The 27697-nt window shown below is 38.9% G+C and overlaps 1 protein-coding gene across 2 annotated transcripts in view; it reads left to right on the forward strand.

Moving 5' to 3' along the window:
- The window catches only part of MDFIC (MyoD family inhibitor domain containing), a 97162-nt gene that overhangs the window by 49308 nt on the left and 20157 nt on the right, over positions 1 to 27697 (forward strand). For both annotated transcript variants that reach the window (XM_028104920.2, XM_088018340.1), the window contains one exon: positions 3393 to 3668. In XM_028104920.2, coding sequence (XP_027960721.1) covers positions 3393 to 3668 — 276 coding nt within the window. The remainder of the gene's footprint in view (positions 1 to 3392; positions 3669 to 27697) is intronic.

A 27697-nucleotide genomic window follows, 5' to 3' on the forward strand; every position in this document is an offset into this window, starting at 1 on the left:
TTAGTTTAATAGATATTAATGGTAACAGATTTGGTAGGAAAAGATGCTTTTGTTTGTTAAGAAATGAATTCTTTTTTCTTGAAATATGCACAATCATGGGTAGAATGTTTTGATATGTTAAGATGTTTTTCTTCAAGAGACATAAGATATGTGAACAAGAATGGAAGTAAACAATGTGTGCTAAAGACCTACTCAAATGCAAACTGTCGTCTTTGTCAAAAATATATACCGTTTTGGCTAATGCCCAGATCACAGATAATCAGGCCCTTTTTAGACATTGTCAATACCATGTATAATTGTTAAGCGTTGCATGCAATACTTTTTCTAAATTGAGTTCTTAGTATTCAGATTTAATTTACATTCATAACTGTTCATAATCATAAATGGAAAAGAAGACTAATTAGAACAGCAGTTTTTGATTTTGAAATTCCAGGAAATTATAAAATAGTAAAATTTTGGCAACGAGTGGTTTTTGTTTTTATAAGAGTTGTTTTTGCTGAAGTGCTGTGATTGATAGCTTTGTTTAGGGGCTACTCAATCAATGTAAATGTTGATTTTAATAATCTCATTACTTAACCAGTGTAAACAAATAACATTTGGGGGAAAGAGGAGTCGGGGCTCTTCAGCTGCAAAAACTAGAATCCATTTTGGCTAATTTAAATGGAAAAAAAATTTATTAGTGATGTAGTTTTGGAATAGTGTTGAGGTTTGGTGGGGTGGGGTGCAGAGCCAATGGCCCAGAAAGAATTCTTGAGATGGTCTTTGGTGCAAAAAGGTGGTTTTATTAACGCATGGGGACACGACCCATGGGCAGAAAGTGCTGCTGCACCAGGGTTGTGATGAGGGCTGGCTGATTACATACTTGGGAGGTGGGGGTAGGGGAAAAGGGAAGTTTTCAAAAGAACTTTCATACGCTGAAGAGGACGTTAAGATACTGGAGGCCATGCCATTGTCAAGGTTTTTTTCCCGTCTAGTAAGGCATTAATAGTAAGACAGTTGGGAGCTTCCTGGAGGAATGTGACACATACCCCACCCAGTAGTTGGGGTGGGATGGGGGAGGGATGTTGCAGGGTGTCAGCTTCTGCTTCGTCCTCAGCACAAGGAGGTGTGCTGCTCCCTCCTCATTAGCACACACACCCTCCCAGGAGTTACACAGTCAAGATCATTCCCATCCATTCCGTGGGGCTTCTCTGTTGAAAATCCCACTGCTGTGCCATCAGCCCATGGTCTGCTAGGGAGTGGATATCAGACGCTGCATCCCACAGCCAAGACCAGTAAACGTCTTCTGTACTGTTTGTGCTCAGAGTTACCTCCCTGGTGTGGCTGTGGTCTTGCTTTGGCCACTGCTGTATGTAAGTCATCCTTGTGCTTGGTAGGACTTAGGTCACAAACCTGTCCCCTAGCTGCAGAGCAGTCAAGGAATGGGATAGAGGAATTGACCAAAACTCTGTGAGGGTGTCCAGAAATGCCAGGCAGCACAAATGATGAATAGTCATCCTGCTTTTTTTTTTATGATTCATTGTCCAAAGAATCTAATTTGTCCCTCCTTAGTATCATGGTATTAGGTCTCATATTCTTTTAAAAGATTTTATTTATTTATTTGAGAGAGAGCATGCCTGCAAGAGAGCAGGAGCAGGGGGAGGGACAGAGGGAGAAGCAGACTCCCCACTGAGCAGGGAGCCCCAGGGGCTGATCTCAGGACTTTGGGATCAAGACCTGAGCTGAAACCAAGAGACAGATGCTTAACCGACTGCGCCACCAGGTGCCCCTCTTATATTTTTTTTCAATCTGAAATGTTTTGCTTTTCACATACAGGCATTTAATGCATCCGTAATTTATCTCTATAAGGTATATATGCACTTAGATGTGCAAACACATACATATTTGGAGCTCTCTCTATTTTTCCCCTGGTTATTTGTGCCTGGACCCACAGCACATGGCTTTAGTGCCTGGAATTTCTTGATAGGACTGTATATGTAGTAAGTCAAGTGCTGCAACCCTCTTTTACTTCCTTAAAATTGCTTTAGTGATTCTTGGTTACTTTTCCTTATAAATTTTTGGATCAGTTTCTCAAGTTCTGTGTAAAAGCCTGTCGGAAATTTTATGGGAATTACACTAAATAAATAAATTGGGGAGGATTAATATTCACTCTACATTTAGTAGGTTTCTTTTATGTCCTTCAGTACTGTTCTGTGATTTTTTTTGCCATAAAATCTCTGCCCATTTTTCTTCCTAGCTTAATTCTTAGATACTTATGGGAGGTTTTGGGGGGCTTTTTTTTCTTTTTTCTTTATTTTTTTGATCTTGTAAAGAGTTCATTTTTTCTTGTATATTTGCTGTTTGGTTACTGTTGGCATAGAGGAAGTTTGTTGATTTTAATGTGGTTGATCTTGAATATATCTTGTTAAATTCTTAGTGTTTCACAGGGTTTGTAGTCTCATAAATTTCCCCTAGAACATTCCAATTAGGTATGCATCTCAAAAATATTTTTTTTCAGACCTATTATTTCTTTTTCATGTTCTGTTCCTTTCACCAGTACCTCCAGTGTCATGTCAAATAAGAGGGGTGAATTTGGGCCACTTTTTCTTGGTCCTAACCTAAATGGGAGCATTTCTAAAGTGCTGACATTTAATTTCGGCAGATGTGTTTTATCAGATTAAGGAAGCTCTCTTCTATTCCCAACCAACTTATTCCCAATAAATGGCTTATTTTTATGTCAAATTAAAAAATAAATATGGAAAAGTTTTCTCCAGGACTTAAAAGGAAATTGAAGGGGTGCCTGACTGGCTCAGTTGGAAGAACATGTGACTCTTGATCTCAGGGTCATGAGTTGGAGCCCCACACTAGCTGTAGAGATTACTTAAATAAATAAAACTGTTTAAAAAAATTAAAATGAAATTGAAAAGAAAACAACTATATATTTCTATGTTGTCCAGTTTTGATACTTGGAGTCATTGTTTTTTTCCTTTTATCTCAAAAGATAATTAAACATTTTATCCCGTTATCTGGGGATGTTGAGATAATACCATGTTTCTAGCACCCAAAAGAGGGACCCGGTACATAGAAAAACAAACACTTGCTGTTGAATGAGTGTGGAATAACTTTTTCAGATTTCCAATTTAAATTTTCTTAAAAAACAAAGCAGTCTTTCCCACTGTTTTCATATGCCTTGTATAAAGTCACTTTTGGTGACCCTGTCCCACTTCCCTTTTTTTTACTAACTATGTTTTCTCTGTATCCATGTTTATTAATATTTTCCTTTTTTCTTTCTCTCCATTTTGTAGAACCATGGGTAAAGCCCAGGAAAAAAAAAAAAAGTCTGTTCCTGAATATATTTTGATGATTTTCAAATATTTCTTTTTTTAACTGGATCAACTTTTCCTGTTGTTTAGCTCAACCCCAGCGCTTGCCTCAGCTTCCAACGTGCTCACAGGAACCAAGTGAGGAAGAAACCAGCAAGATAAAGAATGGCCACACAAGCCTGAGCAATGGAAATGGAATTCACCACGGGGCCAAACATGTATCTGCAGATAATCGAAGACTTTCAGCACCTGTTTCTCACAAAATGCATAGAAAAATTCAGTCCAGCTTGTCTGTAAACAGCGATATCAGTAAGAAGAGTAAAGTAAATGCTGTCTTTTCCCAAAAGACAGGCTCTTCACCTGAAGGTGAGTTGGAGATACATGCTTATTTTATTTGACCAGATGTAAAATCATAGTCACCAATAACTACTTGATCAAGCAAACGTGAATGAAGAATCTTGCTTATCTTTCAGACAAACAGGAGTTTTGGTAAAATACAACCTCTCCAAAGGGAAACACAAGCTAGGAAAGGAAGTGCCGGCAGCTGACATCCTGCTTTAGATTATTGCCTTCTAGAGTGAGGAGTCATTACTTTAAATAGAACCGATATACTTACTGTTTTTAATACCATGTTTAAAAATATGGATGCAACGTGCTGGTGGTGGATGCATGTATTTTCTCTATCCCTGGTTCATTATGTTATTCTGTGGTTCAGAGAGAAGATCGCCTGCTTGTATGTTTGTCTTGCAAATGAGTTCTTAAATATGCAACACTAAAATGAGAAAAAGATTTGGTGATTGTCATATTCTTGCCAGAGAGGGGGCCAGGTGATCTCTGTTGCTTCACTGGCTCGCATCTTCCGGCCAGCTGTGCTGCCACTCTCACCCCTCATTCCCTGCCTGCCCACCCCCCCCCACCCCCCCGCCCCAGCTCACTGTGCTCTGGCCTTTAGCTTCTCCCATGGAGGTACAGGGGTATTCTCTGACCTCTCAGGAGCTAGTTACTATGTCTTCAGTTCGGCTTCATCCTGCCCTTGGCCAGGTTAAAGTCAAGTTAAATACTCTGAACCTGAGAAAGGTTTTCTTTATTACAGCACAAACTCATCTGATGACAATGGGTTTATAACCCACAGACTCCTTTTATAAAAATAGCTTGCCATATTATATATTTTTTTATTTTTTATTCTATTTTACTTTTTTTAAAAGATTTTATTTATTTGACAGAGAAACACAGCGAGAGAGGGAACACAAGCAGGGGGAGTAGGAGAGGGAGAAGCAGGCTTCCCAGGACGCTGGGATCATGACCTGAGCCGAAGGCAGAAGCTTAACGACTGTGCCACCCAGGTGCTCCTATGTATTTTTTTAAAAAAGAATAGTCTCCCTACCATGTATAAGGTCCCAGATGTCTGCCAGCCTATCCATGTTCCTCCGTCCTTCCTCTTTGCTCTCCTTTAGCAGTTCTTGGGATCCAAAAATTCAAATCTGTTTTCTAAATATAGATGTAGATAGATCTTTCCCCCTGCTGGTTCAGGTATATCTGATTTTTTTTTTCTTGTTCCCCTTACCTTTCAATTTTAATTACCATGAAATCTTAAGTAAGGCAAATTCTGTCAGTGCTTCTTTGAAGTTGGCTATGCTTATTCATAGAGATAAATTGAGTTGTAAATAGGAAATTGTATTGAGAGTTACCAGTAATGAGTGGGAGAAAGGATATTATATTTTGGCTACAGGTGTCTCAAACTCAACTGAGGTAAAGTGTTAGGTTGATCAAATGGTATGATAATAAATGGTCTGCATAGTTCTAGGTCAGTGACACTACTTTCCAAACTAATTAGATTGAAAGGGACATGATTGACACTTTAAAATGAGTTTGACATGTAAGCTGTATGGTCATCTCTGAAGCAGAGGTAGGCTGTTAACTAAACTGGCTCTCCAAGGAGTTGGGAAGGCAATGCAATTTTCTTTAGAGTATCTTTGCTTCTAGGTGATTGGGTGAAATAATTGAAATCTACTTGTTTTATACATTTGAATTTACTTATTACAGCCTTAACCTCTTATTTGCCATTTAATATTTTCTTATTTTAAAGAATGGTCTCTCAGTCCAACCGGAAAGGTGCATATCAGCCCAACTTGAAATATCTTATGGAATTTTTAGAAAAATTTTCGTTATTTTCTTATTTTTAATACCATGTCTGAAATTACTTCTGATGGAAGAATGCAGTTTTTTTTTGTTTGTTTTGTTTTGTTTTTTTGCCTTTTGAGATTTTTATTTATTTATTGGAGGGAGAGAGTGTGAGTTGGGGGAGGGGGGAGAGGGTGTGTCATAACCAGGCTCCATGTCCAGCACGGAGCCTGACACGGGGCTCAATCCCACGACCCCGAGACCATGACCTGAGCTGAAATCAAGAGTCAGCCGCTTAACCAAGAGAGCCACCCAGGCGCCCCAGGAATGCAGCTTCCTAAGTAACTTACAAAGGAAGAGGAAAATCAGTAGTGTTGAAAGAGTTCTAGTCTCCCCCTCTGTCTCCGTCTCTCTCATTCAGTCCTGTGAGTGTGCGACGGGGATAAGGATTAAGGATAATCCTGCTCTTTATCACAAAATCTTTCCCAGATTCGGCTGGGGGTATGAGTCATATGAAACACAAACGAAGAGGTCTAAATATATTGTAGAGTGTCCTCTCCAGAACTTGGCTGTGAGGCTATAAAACTTAGCCGATTGTATGTTCCTGGTGTTGTGATTGCTCAAATCCAGATGAAAATTTCCTTGTCGCAGTTCATATAATGTCTCCGAATTAGGTATCCTCATGCTTTTTGATGCTATTTAAAGTTGAGCCCTGAATTTCAGTTTTGAAGTTAGGTTTCTTCTCTGACAGTGGTGCTGTAGCTAAACAAAAAGGGACAGACGGGGCAGATAGCAAGTGGAAGAACCAACGTTGTGAGCGTGGCCAGCAAGCTCGCTGGGTGACTCGGGTTTCTCTGGGGCTGCTTTCTCTATAAAATTGTTTGGAGGAGAAATCTTCCAAGTTAGCTTGTGTTCCCGGATTCTGTATACTGTCCTCACAGCAAAACTGCTCCGTTGCACGGCGTGTTTCTTGCTCGACAGAATACGGGATTCCAGGCTGAGCAGAACTGTAATACTTGCTGAGTGGGACAGGGCAAGGGCAGGGATGGATTTGATGCACAGGGATGGCATCTGGATTTCAGGAGGTCTGTAGGTCACAATGGTCTGTAGGTCTTGGTCAGGCTTGATTTAGGACATGAATAAAAATGGATAAAAATTATTCAAAAAATAAGGAGGGGCTTAATAGTTTTCTCGGTTTTGTTTCTTTGTTTTTCATTTTCTTCAGTCTTTATTGTCTATGTCTGTTCCTCTCACAGTAAAATGAGCAAATGAATAGCAAGGTCATATTCACCCTAAACCTCAAATCAGCTAACCACAGTTTGACAGTGTGTGTTTTTTCTGGACAACCGGCGCTTGTGGTTATTTTTGTGTTGCACATAAATAAGAATGACAAGTGGAGGGGCATTTTTCTGGCTCAGATGATGGAATTAAATATTTAACTATTTTCATTTTGCTTAAGAGAAGTAGGGGCCTCTTTGCTGACCAAGTTTGGAAAAACCCTAAGATGGGGGCCCCTTGCTCACACAGAGCTAAAGACTGACTACACCCCTTAATTGAGTCTGTGTGTTGGCAAGATCTTTTAAGCTCTAACTGGGGGTTGGGCACGGCCTGAGTGCAAGTAGAAATGCACACCGTCAGCTCTCTTTTTAAGGTATGTTGATTTGTGAGTTAGTTCATTCTGTGTTCCTGCTGCACTCACATGATCTCATTGTACCCTCCTGATAGCAGTGTAAGTCCATCAACTCTGTGTAATTATCTCATTGTAAATGAGGAAACTGAGGCACAGACAGGTCAGGTGAACCCACTGACATCAGCTGGTATGTGGTAGAAATGAGATTCAACCCCAGACAGTCTGGTTCCACAGTCTATGCTGGTAAGCCCTGGTATTTTGCCTCACTAGAGTTCCCTAAGGTAAAGGTAATCACTGGTCATTCCAACACTGCATCTTAGTGTTGACCGGGTTACCTGGGAAGGTTAGGCAGGGATCTTCATATGCATTTGTCTTCTAGAAGCCTTTTCTACTAAAACTTTAAAAAGAATTTGCACACTTTTGCCCTATTCTTGTTTTCCTTTCCTACCAGACTGTAAATTCCTGAAGAGGCTGGACTCAGATGAGTCCGTTTTGTTTAATTTAGTGTTGTGCCCAGCACAGTAGCTTCATAGGGTTTCCTGCCAGTTAATAAGTGATAGTGTTTTTATTTCACACACCTTTATCCTACTCTTCCTTCAAACTAGCACTGGAAAATAAAATGTGTACTCATATTCATTAAAAAACGTTATTTTAAAAATTTCCTTTTATGCAATACCCATGTTGGAAAATACTGTGCTTTTTATTTAAAGATTATTAAATAGGTAGATTTCTACTTGTTTTGTATAATTAAATATTTTCATACAACTTTTTCTGATTGCATCACCCAGGTGGAGAGTTTTAAGACTAAATGTTTAAGATTCTTGAACTTTGAAATATAGTATAATTTAGTATCATATAATATTCAAATTGCCAAGGGTTTTCATTAGACGCGAAACACTTTTCTTATCGTAGGAACTGTAAATCCTAACATTTCAGGTGTGCCAGTTACAGCTGTATATTTGTGTAAAAATTTTCAACAAAGATGTTTTTAAAACAGACTTTATACCTTTTGGGTTAATGTGCCATCATTTGTACATCTCTAGCTCCAGAAGCTCATTGAGCATAAATGTTGAATCCGACAGCCTAGAGCCTTGTGGATAGAGCAGTACCTAGAATCTTTTTTTTTTTTTTTTTTTTTTTTAAGATTTTATTTACTAGAGAGCACAAGCAAGGGGAAGGTTACAGAGGGAGAAGCAGACTCCCGGCTGAGCAGAGAGCCCAATGCGGGGCTGGTTCCCAGGATCATGACCTGAGCTGAAGGCAGACACTTAACTGAGCCACCCAGGCGCCCTGGATCCGTCTCATTTGTAATCACACAGATGCTGTGTGGCCTAGTGATTAGAGCACAGACGCTGGAACCAGTCTGCTTGGGTTCAAATGTTGACTTTAGCACTGTCCTGTGATGCGTCCTTGGGTAGGCTTTATGTCTCAGTGTCTTAAACGTAAAATGGGGATGTTATTCGTACCTACTTAATAGGATTGTTGTAAAGAGGAGTTGCTATGGAATACCTTGGAGTTAGAACAGCAGTCTGGCCCAGATGAAGTATTTGATAATGATGACAGTGACAGCAGTGACACTTAACCCCTGCGAGTTCCTTAAGAATGTTAACTTCCTCGAGAAGGCAGTACCTGGATGGAGGCTCAGTAGCTAGTGAGGGTGGAGGGACACATTTAAGGCTGAAGGGTGTTACGAATTACTGTGTTTCGTTCAGAGAACCATCCGTATTTCACTGTTGTCAAAGCTGAATTAGGACAAATAAGAATGGAAATGTGACAAAGGGCAAATCCACAGCACTCCTCGGATGTTCTGTTCCCCTGAAGCTTTAAGAAGGACACCATTTTATATCCTGTGTGCATTTCTTTAAAAAAAAAAAAATTCTTTTCATAATGCAGAAATTCCATGGTTGCAATTTTTTTTAAAACCAGAGGCTTTCTTACCTGTTCAGTATGGCTACCCAGTAAGCACCCACCCACAGACTACCTTTACCATCCTTTTGTATGTTAGAAATTACTGTCGCCATATGTGACATGAATTACTTTAGACTTGTTGCGCTAGGATGCTACCAAGCTCTAGGAAGCCTTTGGATGGACCTAAGCCCAGTCTTCGAATTTTACTGGTTCTCTCTGCTTCCCTTTCTTCTATTTTGTTGGCTTTCTACCTTTTTAGACTCCGCCTCCTCCCCTTTTCCGGTGTATTTCCCCTTGTATTATTTGTAGTGTAGTATTTTTCACTATATACAGGAGAGGGACAGGGCATGGCAGTGTCAGTAGGAGCAGAGGCATGCTGGGAGAGTCTGGGTGGGGGCACACAGCCTCCAAAGGGGATTTAGCATAACTGAGCATGACAGTGTGAAAAGCTCACGAGGTGATCAGACAGATCCTGCCCCCCCCCTTCCTTGACTTCCCCTACCCTCCTCACCATCTGCAAACCTTGATGTCACTCGGTGTGTTTGAAAGTATGCCTTTACTGCAGTCATTTCTAGTTCAGTTAGTTGGGAAAATGAATAGAAATTAAGTGGCACAACTAAATGCCCTTGCTGCTTCTCTCCCCTCAGCCTGGAATGTTCTCATAATTTTCTTTGCCTTTTTGACCTGTGCACATTTTTTTCAGAACTCAACTTGGGGATCATCTACTGATGCCCAGTTTTGAGCTAACTGGCCCTCTTCCGTGTCCCCATAGCACCTTCCATGTACACAGTGATACTGAAGTTTATCTGTCTTCCTGCACTAAAACCTAATCTTACCGAAGGCAAAGCCTCTGTCTTACTCTTCTCATTTCTAGCAGAGCCTGGAGTCTGGCTTGTAATAAGTATTCAGTCAATGCTGAAGCAAGTAAGGAGTATAAACCTGAGAACACAGGTACTTGTTCTTTAACATTCAACAGCCATTGTGGTTGGAACCTCAGACTGGCTGAAATCCTCAAGGGAGAGAATGTGGAGCCATAGGAGTGCAAATATCTGAGGTCAGAGAGAGGCGAAAAGAAACTCCACTGAGGCAGGACGGGAACTCAGAACTTTTGCCTCTCAACCCCCATTGTTTTGTCCTCATTCCTTGAGGTTTTCAGTCAACACCACGTTCCCAAATCCTAAAACCAGGAAAAAAAAAAAAAAAAAAGGTAAAATTGAAACTGAATTGTTCATTCTCAGTTACATAATATTATAAAATCTTACTCATTTTCCCCCATAAAAATGTCAGTTTTGCCTGTAATTATAGAAATACAAGTACTTTAGTGGACGAATAATAGGATTTTATGATATGACCATAGTGTCATAATCTGAGCTTCCAGAAACAAACTTTCTGTGGCTTTGGCAAGCTATGTTGCCGCATTCCTCAAAATACTTAATTTGCTTGGATGATGTTTTGTTTGGTGCTGTTTTCTCAGGCACAGTGCCTTCCATTCCAATGTCAAAATGATCGTGTGGGAGAAAGGTTTAGAATTCTGCTTTCCGAGGCAGTATTTACCAGTCCGGTGGCAAACAGGCTTTTAGTAAATTTTACTGCTCAACTAACAAACTAAATGGAAGAACAGTAATACAGGGAGATGGGTGTGTGAGGAAAGAACGCCTGACCCAAGCTGACGGTGTCAAAGAATAAATCATTCCGCACATATAAATCATTTTTACTCACTTGAGATATTTAATCAGCTGTTTTTTAAAAAAATTCAACCCATTATCTATCCAAAGTATTTATAAATGGTAAGTGTGTCTTTGGGACCAAATGCAAATATTTAAACACACTTCCTTTAGAGTTTAGGAAAATAGGTTAACTCTATAATTTATGTGCTGGAGTAAATTATTCTCATACCCATCAGTCTGATGAGCACAGAAAAGATTTTATAAGGTCCTGAAATACATACAATTTAACATTTGAAACACCTCAGATGGCTTTAAAAAGAGCTGACGGCTTTGCAGGCCAGGTGAAAGGAGAGAGAGAAGCCATCAGCTAGGTATGGATTTCACCTCCTTTACCTTGGGCTTTTGTAGACAAGTGGCTTAGACCACTGCCCAAACAATTTAAATTAACTTAGCATTCGCTCAGGAGGTGGGTGGGGAGGAAATAAAACAATGGACATACAGACAGATTGGCCAGGAAGCTCTGGGGTGTGGGGTGGCAGAGGGAAGAGACTACTTAGAAACCCAGCTTCAGAATAATAGGCTAAATGGAAAAATTGAATACATCTCACAACCCTATTAATACACCATCGTTTTAATTTTTGCATTCGTAGTGAAAAGTTTCGGTGGTGTTTTAATATGTGAGACAGCACTAAGTAGCTACAGCAGACAGGCTGCTCTAGGATGAAACTTTATTTTCAACCCTGTGACTTGTGCTGAATGTGAGCAATGAGAACCTGAGATTTTCTTCAGGGTTTCAGGATTAAGTGCTGGGTCCCAGCCCAGGGTTAAAAGTGAATAGAACTGAACTGCAGTCAGACAGACATCCATCCTGATCGGGACTGTCCTTAATTTTCTAGTTCAATTAGTTGAGAAAATGAATAGAAATTAGGAAATCATGAATAGCTCAGTGTAGTTTGAGGAGGACCAGGAGTTGAGTTTTAGACCTGGTCGCTTTCAAATGATGATATATAATCCAAGAGCGTTTGGAAATACAGGTTTGGAACTTGGGAGGCATTAGAACCAAGTATGCTAATTTATATTCTCATCGAGAGAATATTTGAAACTGAATTTGGATGAGTTTTCTCAAGAGATTTAAGAGAAACGATCAGACGGCTGAAAACTAAGTGACTCAGGGATCACTGGAGGCCAGCCAGCTCGGTGGGCTGGGCATGGGAGTTCAGCTTGCGTGCTTAGGAGACAATCCCATGGAAAGTTCAGACTTTTCTCCACAGGTGATGTCCAATAGACTAATTCAGAGTGAGGCCAAGACCCTGCTAAGATAACCTACGGGAGAGGTCAGAGGCAAAGAGAGGACGACGATTATCTTGCTGAGGGGAAAAAAAAAAAATTGGAAAGGGTAGTGTCATGGAAAGAATGTTTTAGGAAAAGGACTGCACCGGATAATTGACAGGTTCAGCAGGATGAATACTGAAATAATTCTGTTGGAGTTCATTGTGGATGTCATTTGGTGACCTAATTTAGAGCCATTTTCACGGAGAAGCCCGAACGACGTGGGTTGTGGAATGTTGAGGAAACTCACGTTGAGGATAACAATAGTTCTGGAAAGGCTAAAGTCCAGAGTGGAAGTGTGGCTCCAGGAAGGTTGTTGCGTTAGGTGTTCTTCCGTTTTAAGATGGGAAAGCTTTGAATGTGTTACGTTTCGATGGAAAGGATCTAGGAGAGAGGAAAAGTTTGAATATATAAAAAGGTAATAACTAACTTCTTGAAAAGCCGGCATATAGGTTCTTCAGAGTTCAGCTCTTGAGTTCAGCGATACTGAATTGTGTGGTTGTATATTCATTACCAAAGAAGAGAATTGAGCCACCAGAGAAGCATTTACTGAATTGTTAACCTAGATGACTCTACTCTGTTGTGTGGTTGATTAATCTTAGAAGCCTTCTGAGTAACTTCTGTGGAATGACTGCATATGAGGAAATTAACTTCAAGTGATTAAAAGCCCATCTCAAGCGCCCACTCCTACCTCATTCCAGGAACACTAATTGGCATTTGAATGGAAGCCATCAACAGGGTGGGCAGTTAGGATTCTGAATTCCACATTTCTGGAATTTTGGACCACAAGTTGTTGGATGTTTAGAGCTTCTTATACTTTAGAATTGAATTTAAATCATAGCTTATGTATGTATATATATATACATATATATATACACACACATAAGCTTATGTATATATACACATACATAAGCTATGATTTAAATTATGTATGTATATATATACACACATATATACACATACATAAGCTATGTGTGTAGTATAAGAAAGGAAATAACATCAAGTAAAAAAAAGCAGTTAAAGAGTTCATTACAAGAGAAGTATAGGAACGATAAGTAAGGAAACTACTGTATAATCCAAGAAATAGAAGACAGGTTAATATTAAAATACATTTAAAGTAAATTTATCTTTTAATATGGCCTACTCTTGACTGAATTAGTGTTGCAAGCAAAAGCTTGAAAAGGTTAAGACCTAACCTATAATAAATTGGAATATTGATTATGATGGTCTCTTACACAGTGATTCATTTTTGGTTCATGGGCTTGAGAATCTGACAAAAAATGTGATTCTTTTCCTCAAGTTCTTAAGAAAGATGGTAATGGAATCCTGTTACCTCCTGTGTTGTTCCTAGAAGTAAAGACATTGGGCACCTTCAGACCTCTTACTCTAAGATCAAATGTCTCTAAGACATTTGAATAGTGAGGGGGGATGCTGAGAAGCTAGTGTAAGGATTTTGAACAGATGAAGGACATGATCTAAGTTACCATTCTTAAGCATCACCTGCGTCTGGGGCTGAGAGTCCACTATAGGCACATGAGGGCCAAAGATGGAAGCCTGCTGTGTGCCTCTTGCAGGAAGTCAGATGGAAGATGGCTGGGTTGGATCAGGGCAGCAGCAGTGGAGGTGGGGAGATGTTACACAGGAATGTATTTTGAAGGCAGGGTAAGATTTACTGAATGAGATTTCAGTGTGAGAGACAAAATTGAAGGATGATTCCCAAGTTTTTTGGTCGAAACAGTCTAAAGTAATGAGTTGTCATTAATGGAGATGAGAAGGCTACCGGAAGAACGGGGTTTTGTTGGTGGAGGAAGGTAAGGATTGTGGTCATGGACGTGGATCTGGGATACCCTTTATTTAAGTGGTGATGTGAAAGGAGGAGTCTGGAATTCAGAGGAATGGTCTGCAGCCTGAGATATATTTTATGAGTCCTCAAGGTATAGAATGTTCGGTGGAGGGCACTCCCTAGGGCTGGGGTTCTCCATCCTGGCACCTGAGTATTTGGAGTAAGAGCTTCTGGGCCAAAGGAGTAGGAAGTAAATTACCACTCTCTGGGCTTTGTCCCCAGAGATCCTAATTCATTTGGAATGCGATAGGGGTGGCTAAGTTATCAGTCTCCTTTAGAAGCTCCCCACAGGATTTCAGTATGCATGCAGAGTTAAGAACCACTGCTCGGGATGCAGGAGCCCTGGACTACTCCTACAGAGAGGTCAGAAAAGGAAGAGGAACCATTTAAAAAAAAAAGATGAGTAACTGGTGATGGAGAAGGCACCATGAAAGAGGGACAGCTTGGAAACCAAGTGAACAAAGTGTTTCAAGAGTCAAACACAACTGAGAAATCCAAAAGGATGAGCAAGAGGTAACCCTTGACATTGTCCTGTGAAGGTCATTGGTTACCTTCGTACTTTTGGTGTTGTGATGGGGACAAAAGTCTCACTGAAGCTGGTTCAAAGGAGAAGAATTAAAGATGGCAAGTCTAGGCTACTCTGGTTCAAGGAATTTTGCTGAAGGGGAATGTTTTTAGAAATGGGAGATACTGTGTTACTCGTAATGAGTTACTTAAGGTGAGAGCAGGATGTCCTGGAGTAGGAGAGAGAGGAGGAGATGTTACAAAATGCCTTAGGTTGTAGTTATTGATATCTGTATCTGTATTATATCCTTCACCGGGTTTAGAGTGTTAAAGCAGCCATACTTTAAAGGTGATCTTAGAAAGTGCCTCCTATATATCAGCACTTTAATACATACAGCAGGCCCTATACATTTATTTAGCTGGATATCCCTCAGATGGCCAGTAGGATTTGGCATGGACTTATAGTTTTGGAAACCTTCCATTTTAAGAAAATATTTTATCATTGGGAATGATGTTAATTATGATAAAAGTTTCCCTTCATTTTAGAGGGATTTCAAAAAATTATTTCATAGTTACAATAATAGCACTAGACACTGCGTAATACTACAATTCTCAAAGGAGGAAGTTTTTGGGAAAAGATACAGAATGTGCAGGATGTTTTGAATCTTCTGACAAAAAGTGGCTGATGACTCATGAGTCTCTTGCAGTTTGTGAAATATACAGAGGGAAAAGAGGACCAAAGTATTGCTCATTGGATATAATTTTTGTCTTCACATATCGGAGGTGACCAGTTAAAGCAAAACTTTATCTCAGATGCTCACGATAAATCAAGACATTTTGTATTTCACTTTAGCCTAAAATTAAGCTATAGTATTTATGTTGTAAAAAAAAAAAATCAGTTTCTGAGGTTTGAAGAATAAATTTAAGTAAGCTAATGAACTGAAGATAATACTGATGTGTAATCCATACCTTAATTTATATCCAAATATGTGGTCTGCCTACTGACGATCTGGAAAAATGTTGTTTAACTGGGTTATATTCATCTTCCTTTGACTTCAACTAAAACCGTTTTTGATACTCTACTGTGTATTTTTTGTTTTGGTGCTTTCATAAATTTTCTGGGTTTTTTTGCCCATTTTACTATGTTCTTTCAGTTCTTTCCTTTGTTTGCCCCCACCATCATCTCTTTACACTCAAAAGATCTATTGTTTCACTGGCTAAATACACACTAAAATGTTTAAGAATAGAGAATTGTAATTTTGGGGGGAAATTAATTTGGAACATGTTAAAAAAAGAAGATGCCAAAGGAACAGGAACAAAAGGGTGTCCTTCATCTCTAGGAATAGGTCTGTTTTGTCCCTAGGGAAGCTTCTATCTTTGCAGATCTGGCCTGCAAGCCAAGTTTTGGCTCATTTTGGTTGTTACTCCAAAGTATACCTTCCATATCTCTTGTCCATCTGCCTGTCTTTCTCATCCCCCCCTCCAGTCTGTCTCTCCCCTCATTTTTCTCTTTTTCTTACTTTCTCTCCCTCCTGACTCAGAAATTTTGCATGATTTCATTGAACAATTTATTGCAATTTAGAGGAACCCAAATGACAGCGATTCATGACATTTTCAATAGTGATGATTTAATATTTTCCAATAAGTTTATTCTTAGCTTGCATGTTTGTGAGTATGGGTACATGGAGATTTTCAGGACTATTTCTTCGAAGCTAAGACCCAAGATTTTTTAAACAGTGATTTCTTTCTCTAGATTAAATTAAACTCTCGTGATATTTGAGTTGATTTCTTTCTCTAGATTGAATTAAATTCTCGTGATATTTGAGTCGATGTCTTTCAGAATACATAGTTGCTTCACTGTTGGAGGTAGGTAGGGTCATTTGAGAATGTAATTTTAAAAAATCAATTGAAGTAACAGAAATGTATACAGTTTCTCTTGGAAATGTTTTCACTAATTTTAATACCAATATATAGTGTTAAATTAGTACAGTTTTTGAGGACCTTTTATAATTAATTTGTATAACTCTCAGTGTAGTATAAAAGGGATAGAAGGGGAGCTGGTGGTATGCATTTGCCTTATTTCTGAAAAATTCTCACAAGGTAAAATTTTTTCTTATATAGAAGGTTTAAGTTGAATACACTAGGAAGCTTTCTGAAAGATTCACTTAGGATCCTCCAGTTGAGGGGTTCTTAGCTTTGGGAATGGTCCATGACTTTGAGAGGAAAAACAACAACTTCATTTCCTTATCTTCTATACGTGGTATCTAGCATTTCCTTCAGTTATAAATGGAAATAATAAACTTCAGTAGCATGAGTAGTACCTCTGACTTTGTCACCGATATTTTCATATCCTGTTACCATTGTTGCAGAAATCCTGAAATGTTGTGTATGCTAATCACTACTGTAAAATTGTTATTGATGTGTGAGAAAAAGCACATACTTATATTTTTATTCTACCTCGACTTTTAATAACTTTTTCAACATAATTGGTTTCATTTGAAATCATTTTTACTTTACACATTCAAAAATATTTTGTCTGTGACACGCAAAAAAACCACAGTACCTGCTCTACCCTGCTTTGCTATATCCGAAGCATTCTTTGTAGTGTAATTTCCTTTGTAACCTTACATTTCTGGGTGTAGTTTTCATAATGCAGGGAACACGGATTTTTTAATAGTTTTTTTTTTCTCATATGAAATTGAAATAAGCTTTATAAAAGACATATCCAAATTTCCACCTTAAGAAACTGTCAAATAGTAAATTCCCAAGTAACCGTTCTCACATTTACCTTTTCGTGCATACTTTTGTAAAATTACTTTTAACCACAGTATAGTCGGCAATATCAGGCTACAGAAGCATGGAGAAAATTATTTCTGTGGTTTTGCGTGCCATAGTTTGGGTAATCTTAACTCTTCATAAAAATACAGGAGAAAACAGACGAAATATGTCAAAAGTCAACAACGTGGTGAAAATTTTGTTTCCGGGGTCTTAGGCAACTCTTCCTAAGGGATTAGTGTGGCTTCAGGCCCTCTTCCCAGCACAGGACCCTGGTAGTTTGTACTGACTTCCCTACTTCTCGTACATTCAACCGAAGTGAAAATGGAAGGTGGTGGAAGTTGGCTCAGGTACGTAGAGGAGGCAATTAGAAGAATAAAATGGAATAATTAGAAAACAGTTTGCTCAGGGAAATTAATGACATTCCTTTCTCTGAAAGGGAAGGTATTCATACAAATAGTTGTCTCCTCAAAGATTGAGAAATCCAGGAATTGGGGGGGAAATGTGAAGATAATTGAAAGAAAAGAGCACAATGGATTAATATACTAGTTTTCCAAAGACTATTAAACCTGCCTAAATTTCTACTCTGAGTTCTCTTGGGAAATCAAATGGGAAGAACTGGACCTCTTGGGGAATAATATCCCCATAACATAACATAATTTAAAGTTGACACTAGAAGCTGAAGTTTATTTTTTTTTTCCCCTAATAATTATGCTCAGGGAAGGATGCAGAAATTGCATTTTGGAATGACAGAAGAGTAGTTATTTTAGAAAGAACTTTTCAACATCTGTGGGTAGATAGCTCCTGGAAAATGTGTTCTGTGGAGTGACAGGAGAAGATGAAGTAAAACCCAAAGTAATGTCTGTGTCAGGCCATACAAATGAATTTCATGAAGTCAACAGGTATTTAAGGATCTGCCCTGTGCCCAGGCCTGTGTAAGGAGTCTACAGAGCAGTCCTATTTTTTAATCTAGTGCTTTTGATAAATTGGTTACTTCTGCCTGAAAATATACTTTTTAAAAAATATGCACATACTGGCTCTTGAACACCGGTTGACCCCATTATATATATCTGGCCTCCCAAATATTGTCTTCTTTATTGATACTTGGATCCCTTGCTGAACCTCTTAACTTGCTTGAGACCCTGTCCTCCCGGCATACCTGCCTTTCAGAACCAAAATCTAGACTTTTTCAACTTCTCTCCATACTAGGGAGCTGAGCACTACTAAGGAAACCTGGCCCTCCGTAAAAATCACCATCATGACCCATGTGTGGTCTTGGGTCTCCACTGGATTTCCAGAATCCCTCAGCAAACCTTTGGTGTGCCCCTCATTCATTCAACAAATCATTAGCGAGCTTGCTCAGGGGCAGGCACCCTTTTGGGGGCCTGAGACATTGCAGTGAACTACACAGACCTGCTGTATTTTCCACAATGGCCGTTCTATTCGGTTGCCACTCTTTAAATGAAACTCTCAGAAGCTTTCCCTCACTCTCCAGGGGGAGAAGATGCTTTCTCTGCATAGATTTCTTAAAAAGATATCTGCATTTGCCATCTCTACTTCCTCATTTTTCAATTACTCCTTCCCACTGCTGTTCACTTTCATCCCAATCACATCATTGAAATTTCTCTGGCTAAGCACAGTCTTTGACACAATCTCCTTGAAATCTTTTTCTTTCTTGCTTCCATGTCACCTCCCTTTCCTGGAGTTTCTTCGTCCTTGGTAAATCCTCAGTTTTTCTCAGTCCTTTTCTCAAATGATGTCATTCTCCCTGGACAACTTAATAATTTTATTCACTGTAAGAATTTCAGCTACGTGTGACTTCCTACCCTGGATCTATCTGTCTCTTAAGCTCTAGGCCAGTGTCTCCAGCCACCTCTTGGACATTTCCATTTGAGTATCTTCAGACTTACCATGTCTTTTTTTTTTTTTTTTTAAGTAGGTTCCTTTGAGTACTTTCCATGGCCAGCATGGAGCCCAGTGTGGGGCTTGAACTCACCACCCTAAGACAAAGATCCGAGCTACCCAGTTGCCTCCCCAAAGTATTTTAAACCACACTTTCTTCCCATGTTTCTTTCTTGGTAAATGGCTCCAGAAACCAGGGAGTCATACTTGACTATTCTCCAATCATTGCCTCATCCATTGTCTTAACAACTCCTACTAATCCGAGGACCCCCATTATATTCCTTAAAGTCACCTTACCTGATCTTCCTGACACCATATTATTATCACTGATGCTGCTCCTGCCTCCTCCTTTCCAAAATGGAAAATTGAAGGCTTTCTCCTTGGTTTTCCCTGCCCTATCAGTGTTGAGCCACTTGGCATTTCTAAAACTATCTTGTTCTTGCCTGTGTACCTTCAAATAACCTCCCCACTAGCTGGAGCCACCTTTACCCTAACACATACCATGGGACCACCTGCTCCTGGGGCTTAGCCAACTTGGGGCCAACACATATTCAGCATTAACTAGCTTTCCATTGTCCTTTGAATATCAGTGAAGCCAAGAAAAGACCATGAGCTAGACTTTCATAGAAACTTAGTGCCTGGAAAGAATTTGGATATCATTTTCTCCTTCATTATGTGCATATAGACAGTGAAATGATGTGTTCAAGGTCATCTAGCCAATTAGTGACAGAGTCAAGACTTAGAAAATACGTTTTTGTGCCCCCAAGAATGTCATTTCCTTGTTGCTAGAAGCCTCACCAAAACCAGACAAATAGACAACCACTACAGACACTTGTGGCATTTCTTCCAGTCGTTCTGGCATTTGCTGGCCTGAATGGCCACCCTCGGTAATGAGCTGTGACTCGGAAACCTCAGCCGGGGGGGGGGGGGGGGGACGGGGGACGGGGAAGGGGGTGGGGGCAGCTGATGAAGTGTAGAGCAGAGAAAGGCAGCGCCATAAGAGGCGTTTTATTTTTTATCATCTTTTCTACCATTTATAATAACAAGGCTACAGAATTTTTACTGGATGAGAGAACCAGGTGTGTCAGTATTAGAGTACTTGTAAACAACATGTTCATGGATTTTCTTGGCTCCGAAATTGTTTGTACACTAAATTAAGGTGCAGGTATTTATACCTTATAATTTCAATGTCATGCTGTCCTGTTCATCTGAGGCTTAAAAACAAAACAAAACCCAAATGGTATTAATAGATAACATGGGTGGAGAGGGAGGGATGTGGAAAGAGTAACAATGCCATCATTGATTCACAAATTAATTCCATAAATAACAGGATTTACCTCCTGTGCACTACTTTGAAATGTGCTTTGGTGTCTCATTTCACTTGGCTTGTGCCTCTTCATCTTGCCTGGAGTGTCTGTCAGACTGCTGTGCCTCTTCGGTTGGGGCCTGGCTCTTCTATCAGGACCGGGGAGCATGTCCTGGGCCTTCTCAAGGCAAGGCTATTTGTGTCTGTGGGAGGCCCGTCCCCCTGGCTGGAGTTGCAGTTCTGCCTCCATAGGAGCTTGCAGCAACAGGAACTGCCAGGGTCTCTCAGCCCTTGGGATTGCAGAGGTGCAAGTGCTTGGAGAATGAGGGTGCCTGATCCCAGCCCTGTGAACACTGTCAGCTTCTCTTTTTGTGTGTGTTTGTTCCCATAAGATCTTGTGTCACAAGAAACCTGGCCCATCCTGTGTGTTCAGTTACAGGCTAATAACCGGTGACTAAGCATCTGATAGAGGGAGTTCTTGTTCAAGCTGGCAATGTCAGATTCTGAACTTACCTCCTCCCATGGACAACCCAAATGTACAGCTACATATGGAACCATTTCTTCTGAAAAGAACCTGAAAACTAGCTGTGGGAATCCTTCACATAGGGCAAAGAAAAAACCCACATCCAGAGCAAGCAGGAGAGGCTGAGAAGCTGTCCTGCCATAAAGCTCACTATGGCACAGTGATTCACAAGTAGGAGGGAACTCAAAACGTGAAGCTTCTCCCTGAAGAGCAAAGGGTTTGAACCCCACATTCAGCACCCTAACCTTTAAGACTACACTGATAGGGATCCAGGCCCCCTTGGTTTACAAAGCTAGATGTTTGGGGGCTCATCTAAGACCAAAAAAGACTATGTTGAACTGAGGAAAGGCTATTAATGGGCTTGTGCTCTTGGACCCCCATGCCTCAGTATAGAGGCAGCTAATTGAGAGGTTAGACCTAAACCTTAAGATAAGCAAATACTTTTTAACATAACCAAGTGTTAGGGTGAGGGGCAGGCATCTAATTTAATACACATCTAGGGGTCGTCGAGGTACTCTGAGGACTGAAGCTGGCAGGTACCACCTTAGGGAGGTTGCTTTCCCTCTGCATCCCTCCAACTAACCCACTCTAATCCTCTCCAGAAACCTCACAGTGGGGGCACTATCTTTGTCGTCTAGAATGCCAGTGTCTTTGGGAGAAGATGAGCTAATACCTGTGTCTGGTTGCCCAGGGACATCACTTGATTGTCTAGCTCTGGTGGACAGCAGGCAGGGCCTGTGTTCCTGGGTCCCACAGAGGAGAGACTGTTCATGGCCAGCTGCCACTCCTAGGGCATTGGACAGATAGCAGACTGAAACATACCCCTAGTTTTCTACAAGAGAGGCCTATTTGCTTAACATGAGCTTTGACTTTGGGCAGGCTTCAGGTGGGGCATATATCTAGGGACCTACTGATAGGCACTCCATGGGCCTGTGGATGCTTTCTTTAAGCTCTCCTTCTGCCTTGTTCCAGATTATGAGTATCCTCCCAAAAGGAACCTGTATACCCATCTGCTGCCCTGATTTTTGTAACTGCCACCCAGTGGACTCCTCTAGATTGTCTAGCCTGGGAAGGCAGTGGCCTTCATACTTGTAGTCCTACAGGATTACATATGTTTGCATACTTTAAAAACTGCTATTGCGGTGGGGGGAGGGGTCTGTCTTCTAAACAGAATCTAGGTGCTGACTGAGATCCTTCCTTTTGGAACATTGATAAGTTTTAGTACACTCTTCAACCACTGGGAGCCACTAAAAATAAAGTAGGCTGTTGGACAATCACAAAGGTTTGAGAGACAACCAAGAGCTAGGATAGGGTTGAACAATAAAATTTATCTGCTATACAAAGCCACTCTACTCCTTCACACTGGGCAAGGTGGCTGTTTTATCTAATGCATAAAAGCCAACATAGAGAGTCAAGAAAAAGGAATAAAGAATATGTTTTAAAAGAAAGAACGAGACAAAACCCAAGAAAAAGTTTACCTGACAAAGAGTTCAAAATAATCGTTTTAAAGAAGTTCACCAAACTTGGGAGAAGAAAGAAATGTAAGTTTCAGAACTGAAGAATACAAAACCAAACCGAAAAATATGCTAGAAGGATTCAACAACAGACTATTTGAAGCAGAAGAAAGGATCAGTGAACTCAAAAACAGGGCAGTGGAACTCACCTCATCAGAGCAGCAGAAAGAAAAAAATATGGATAAGATAGCTTAAGGAAGTTATATGACATCGAGTGGGCCAACATTCACCTTGAAGGTATCACAGAAGGAGAAAAGAGGGAAAGGGGCAAAAAAGTTATTTGAAGAAGTAATGGGTGAGAATTTTCCTAACCTGGTGAAGAAAACAGACATCCAGGTACAGGAGGCTGAGAGATTTCCAAATATAATGAACCCAAAGAGACACACACCAAAACACATTATAATTAATATGTCAAAGGTTAAAGAGGAGAGAGTCTTAAAAGCAGGAAGAGAAAAACAACCTATGTACGAGGGAACCCCAATAGACTATCCTCAGATTTTTCAGCAGAACCTTTTTGGGACAGAAGGGAGTGGCATGATATATTTCAAGTGCTGAAAGAAAAAAACCTCACAACCAAGAACACTCTCCAGCATAGTTTTCATTCTGGATTTCAGGAGAGAGAAAGCATTTTCAGACAGACAAAAGCTAAGTCTGCCTTACAGTAAATGTTAAAGGGACTTCACTCAACTGAGGTTAAAGGGTACTAATTAGTAACAGAAACACATATGAAAGTATAAATCTCAGTGGTAAAGGTAAATATATAGTAAAACTCAGAATAATGTTGTAAACATGGCAGATTAATCACTTATAAAGGTAGTATGAAGGTTAGAAAAGTAGTAAAAATAACTAAAGCTACAATAAGTAGTTAAGATAAAAAGATGTAAAATGTGACATGAAAAAAGAGGGGGAAAGTAAAAATATAGAGTTTAGAATGCATGTACCTCTGAAACAAATAATACATTGGATGTTAAAAAAAATAGTAGGAAGGGAAAAATGAAGGGGGGGAAATCGGAGTGGGAGATGAATCATGAGAGACTATGGATTCTGAGAAACAAACTGAGGGTTCTAGAGAGGAGGGGGGTAGGGGGATGGGTTAGCCTGGTGATGGGTATTAAAGAGGGCACGTATTGAAGAATGGAGTATATTGTGTGTTATATGCAAACAATGAATCATGGAACACTACATCAAAAACTAATGATGTATGGTGATTAACATAATAAAATAAAAAAAAGTTATAGATTTAAAATAGACTGTTAGAAATGTCATTATATATAAGCCTCTTACTAACCACAAAGCAAAAACCTATAGCAGATACATCCACAAAATATAAAAGAGATTAATCTTATACCACTACAGAAAATCTTAAGTTACAAAGGAAGAAACAGAAGAGCTACAAAACAGCCAAAAAACCAATTTACAAATGGCAGTAAGTACATGCCAATCAATAATAACTTTAAATGTAAATGGACTAAATTCTTCTATTAAATGGGTTAAATGAAAACACAAGATTCATCTATGTGCTCCCTACAATAGACTCACTTCAGATGTAAAGTCACACAGACTGAAAGTGAAGGGACGGTAAAAGATCTTCCATGCAAATTGAAACCAAAAGAAAGCTGGAATGGGTGTATTTAGATCAGGCAAAATAGACTTTAAAACAAAGACTATAAAAAGAGACGAGATAATCACATACTGATAAAGGGGGCAATCCAACAAAAGGATATAACATTTTAAGTATTTACCCACATAGAAACACCTAAATATGTAAAGCAAATATTTACCGACCCAAAAGAAGAAATAGCAATACACTAACAGTACTAATAGGACTTTAATACCCCACTTTCATCAATAGATAGGTCATCCAGACAGAAAAATCAATAAGGAAACATTATCCTTAAGCAGCTCATTAGACCAGATGGACTTAATATACACAGAACATTACACCCAAAAGTAACAGAATACACATTCTTCACAAGTGTACATGGAATTTTCTCCAGGATAGAGCATGTTAGGCCACAAAATAAGACTAAATCAACTCAAGAAGACTGAAATCATATTAAGCATTTCTTCCAACCACATTTGTCTTTAATTAGAAATCAATTACAAGAAAAATGGAAAATTTACAAATATGTGGAAATTAAACAGTCTACTGAACAACCAGTGGGTCAAAGGAGAAATCAAAAAATGCCGAGACAATGAAAGTGCAATATAGCAAAAATAATGGATATAGCAAAAGCAGCTCTACCAGGGAAGTTCATAATGATAACAACCTACCTCAAGAAATAAGAAAAATCTAAAACAACCTAACATTATACCTCAAGGCATTAGGAAAACAAATGAAGACCAAAGTTGGTAGAAGGAAGAAACAGCAAAGATCAAGTGTAAGTAAATGAAATAGAGGCTTAAAAGACAATAAAAATGATCAATGAAACCAGGAGTTGTTTCTTTGAAAAGATAAGCAAAATTGGTAAACCTTTAAATTCACACACAAAAAAGCAGACTCAAAATCATAAATGAAAGAGGAGACATTACAACTGATATCCCAGAAATACAAAAGATTTTAAGACACTACTATGAACAATTTATTCCAACCAATTTGACAACCTGGAAGAAATAAATTCCCAGAAACATAAACCTACCAAGAGTGAATCATAATAAAAAAGAAAATATGGACAGACTGATTACTAGTAAGGAGATTGAATCAGTAATCAAAAATCACCCAACACACCAAAGTCAGGACCAGATGACTTCACTGGTGAATTTTACCAAACATTTATAGTAATATCCATCCTTCTCAAACTCTTCCAAAAACATAGAAGAGGAAGAAACACTTCCAAACTCATTTTATAAGACCAACATTACCCTGATACAAAAACAACACAAGGATGCTACAAGAAAGAAAATTACAAGCCAGTTTCCCTGATGAACATACATGCAAATATCCTCAACAAAATATTAGCAAACGAAATTCAGCAGTTCATTTAAAAGACATACATTATGATCAAATACGATTTATTCCAGGGATGCAAGAATGGTTCAATATCTGCAAATCAATGTATACACCATGTTAATAAAATGAAAAATAAAAATTATATGATCAATAGATGCAGAAAAACTATGATAAAATTCCACACAAATTTATGATTAAAAATCTCAATTGTGTATGGAGGGAATATATCTTTAATATAACAAAAACCATATTAGACCAGCCCACAGCTAACATCATACTCAAAGGTAAAAAGCTTGAAAGCTTTTCCTCTAAGATCAGGAGTAAGACAGGGATGCCCACTCTTACCATTGTTATTCAACATAGTATTAGAAATTCTGACCCAAGCGATTAGGCAGGAAAAATAAATAGAAGACCTGCAAATTGGAAAGGAAGAAGTAAAACTATCACTATTTGCAGATGACATAATATGTATAGAAAACCCTAAATACTCCTACAAAAAACTGTTTAGACCTAATCAACCAATTCAGTGAAGTTGCAGGATCCAACATCAGTAAGAAAAATCTGTGGCATTTCTATATACTAATAGAATGTCAGAAAGAGAAATTAAGAAAACAATCCCATTTACATTTGCATCAAAGAATACCCAGGAATAAATTTAACCTAGGAGGTAAAAGACTCGTATCCTGAAAACTACCAGACATTCGTGCAAGAAACTGAAGATAAGACAAATATGTATGAAAATATTCTGTGCTCATGCACTGGAAGAATATTGTTAAAATGTCCATACTACCTAAAACAATCAACAGGTTCAATGAAATCCCTATCAAAATGGTAAGGGCATTAATAGAAATAGAACAATCCTAAAGTTTATTTGGAATTACAAAAGACTCTGAATAGCCAAGGCAATTTTGAGAAATAACGACAAAGCTAGAGGCATCACACTGTCTGATTTTTATCTATATTACGAAGCTGTAGTAATCATAGCATGATGGTATTGGCATAAAAACAAACACATGGATCAATGGAACAGAATAGAGAGCCCAGAAATAAACCCATGCATATACGGTCAATTAATTTTTGACAGTGAGCCAAGAAATATGCAATGAGTAAAAGTCTCTTCAGTAAATGATACTGGGAAAACTAGACAACCATGTGCAAAAGAATGAAACTGAACCAGTATTGTATACCATACACAAAAGTTAACTCAAAATAGATTAAAGACTATAAGACCTGAAACCATAAAACTCAGAAGAAAATATAGGCAGTAAGCTACTCCTTGATTTCTACTCTGCTGGCAATTTTTTAGACTTGGTACCAAAAGCAAACCTAGAATAAACAAGTATGACTACGTCAAACTAAAAGGCTTCTGTGCAGTAAAGGAATCCATCAACAAAACAGAATCACAAGCTATTGAATGGGAGAGAATATTTGTAAAACATATCAAATGAGGGGTTAATATCCAAAATACAGAGAGAATTCATACAACTCAACAGCACAAAAAACCAATCTGATTTAAAATGGGCAGAAGATTTCAATAGATATTTTTCCAAATGTGATATACAGATGGCCAACATGTCCCATGAAAAGGTGCTTAACACCACTAATCAACAGGGAAATGCAAATCAACATCACAATGAAATACCACCTCACACTTGTCAGATTGGCTAGTATCAACAAGACACGAAATAACAAGCGTTGAGGTTGTGGAGAAAAGAGACCCTTTGTGCACTGTTAGGAATGTAAATTGGTATAGCTACTATTGAAAACAGTATGGAAGTTGTTCAAAAATTAAAAATGGAACCATCAGGGTGCCTGGGTGGCTCAGTCAGTTAGGTGTCTGCCTTCAGCTCAGGTCATGATCCTGGCGTCCTGGGATTAAGCCCTGCATCAGGCTCCCTGCTCAGTGGGGAGTCTGCTTCTCCCTCTCGCTCTCTTTCTCTCTCATAAATAAATCTAAAAAAATATTAAAAAAAAAAAAAGGAACTGCTATATGACTCTGTAACTCTAGTGCTGAAAAGACTAGTTCTAAAAGGCATATCCACCCCCATATTCACTGGAGCATTACTTATAATAGCCAAGATATGGAAATAATGTTTCTTAATGGATGATTGGATAAAGATGTGATCAATACATATATTTAAAATATATAATTTTATATATATATATATATATATATATATATATATATATATATATATATATATAGTGTGTGTGTGTGTGTGTGTTCATTATCCGGCCATAAAAAAAAGAGGGAAATCTTGCCTTTGCAGCAACATGGATAGACCTTAAGGGCATTATGCTAACTGTGTAAGTTAGAGAAAGACAAATACCCTAGGATCACACTTACGTGTGGCATCTAAAAACAGATAACTGAGTTTGTAGGTAAAAGAACAGATTAGATTGATGATGGCCTGAGGCAGTGG

Source organism: Eumetopias jubatus, unplaced genomic scaffold (genome assembly GCF_037043125.1).
Source record: "Eumetopias jubatus isolate StellerSeaLion01/CBP00866 unplaced genomic scaffold, mEumJub1_p1.0 scaffold_14, whole genome shotgun sequence".
Lineage (NCBI taxonomy): Eukaryota > Metazoa > Chordata > Mammalia > Carnivora > Otariidae > Eumetopias > Eumetopias jubatus.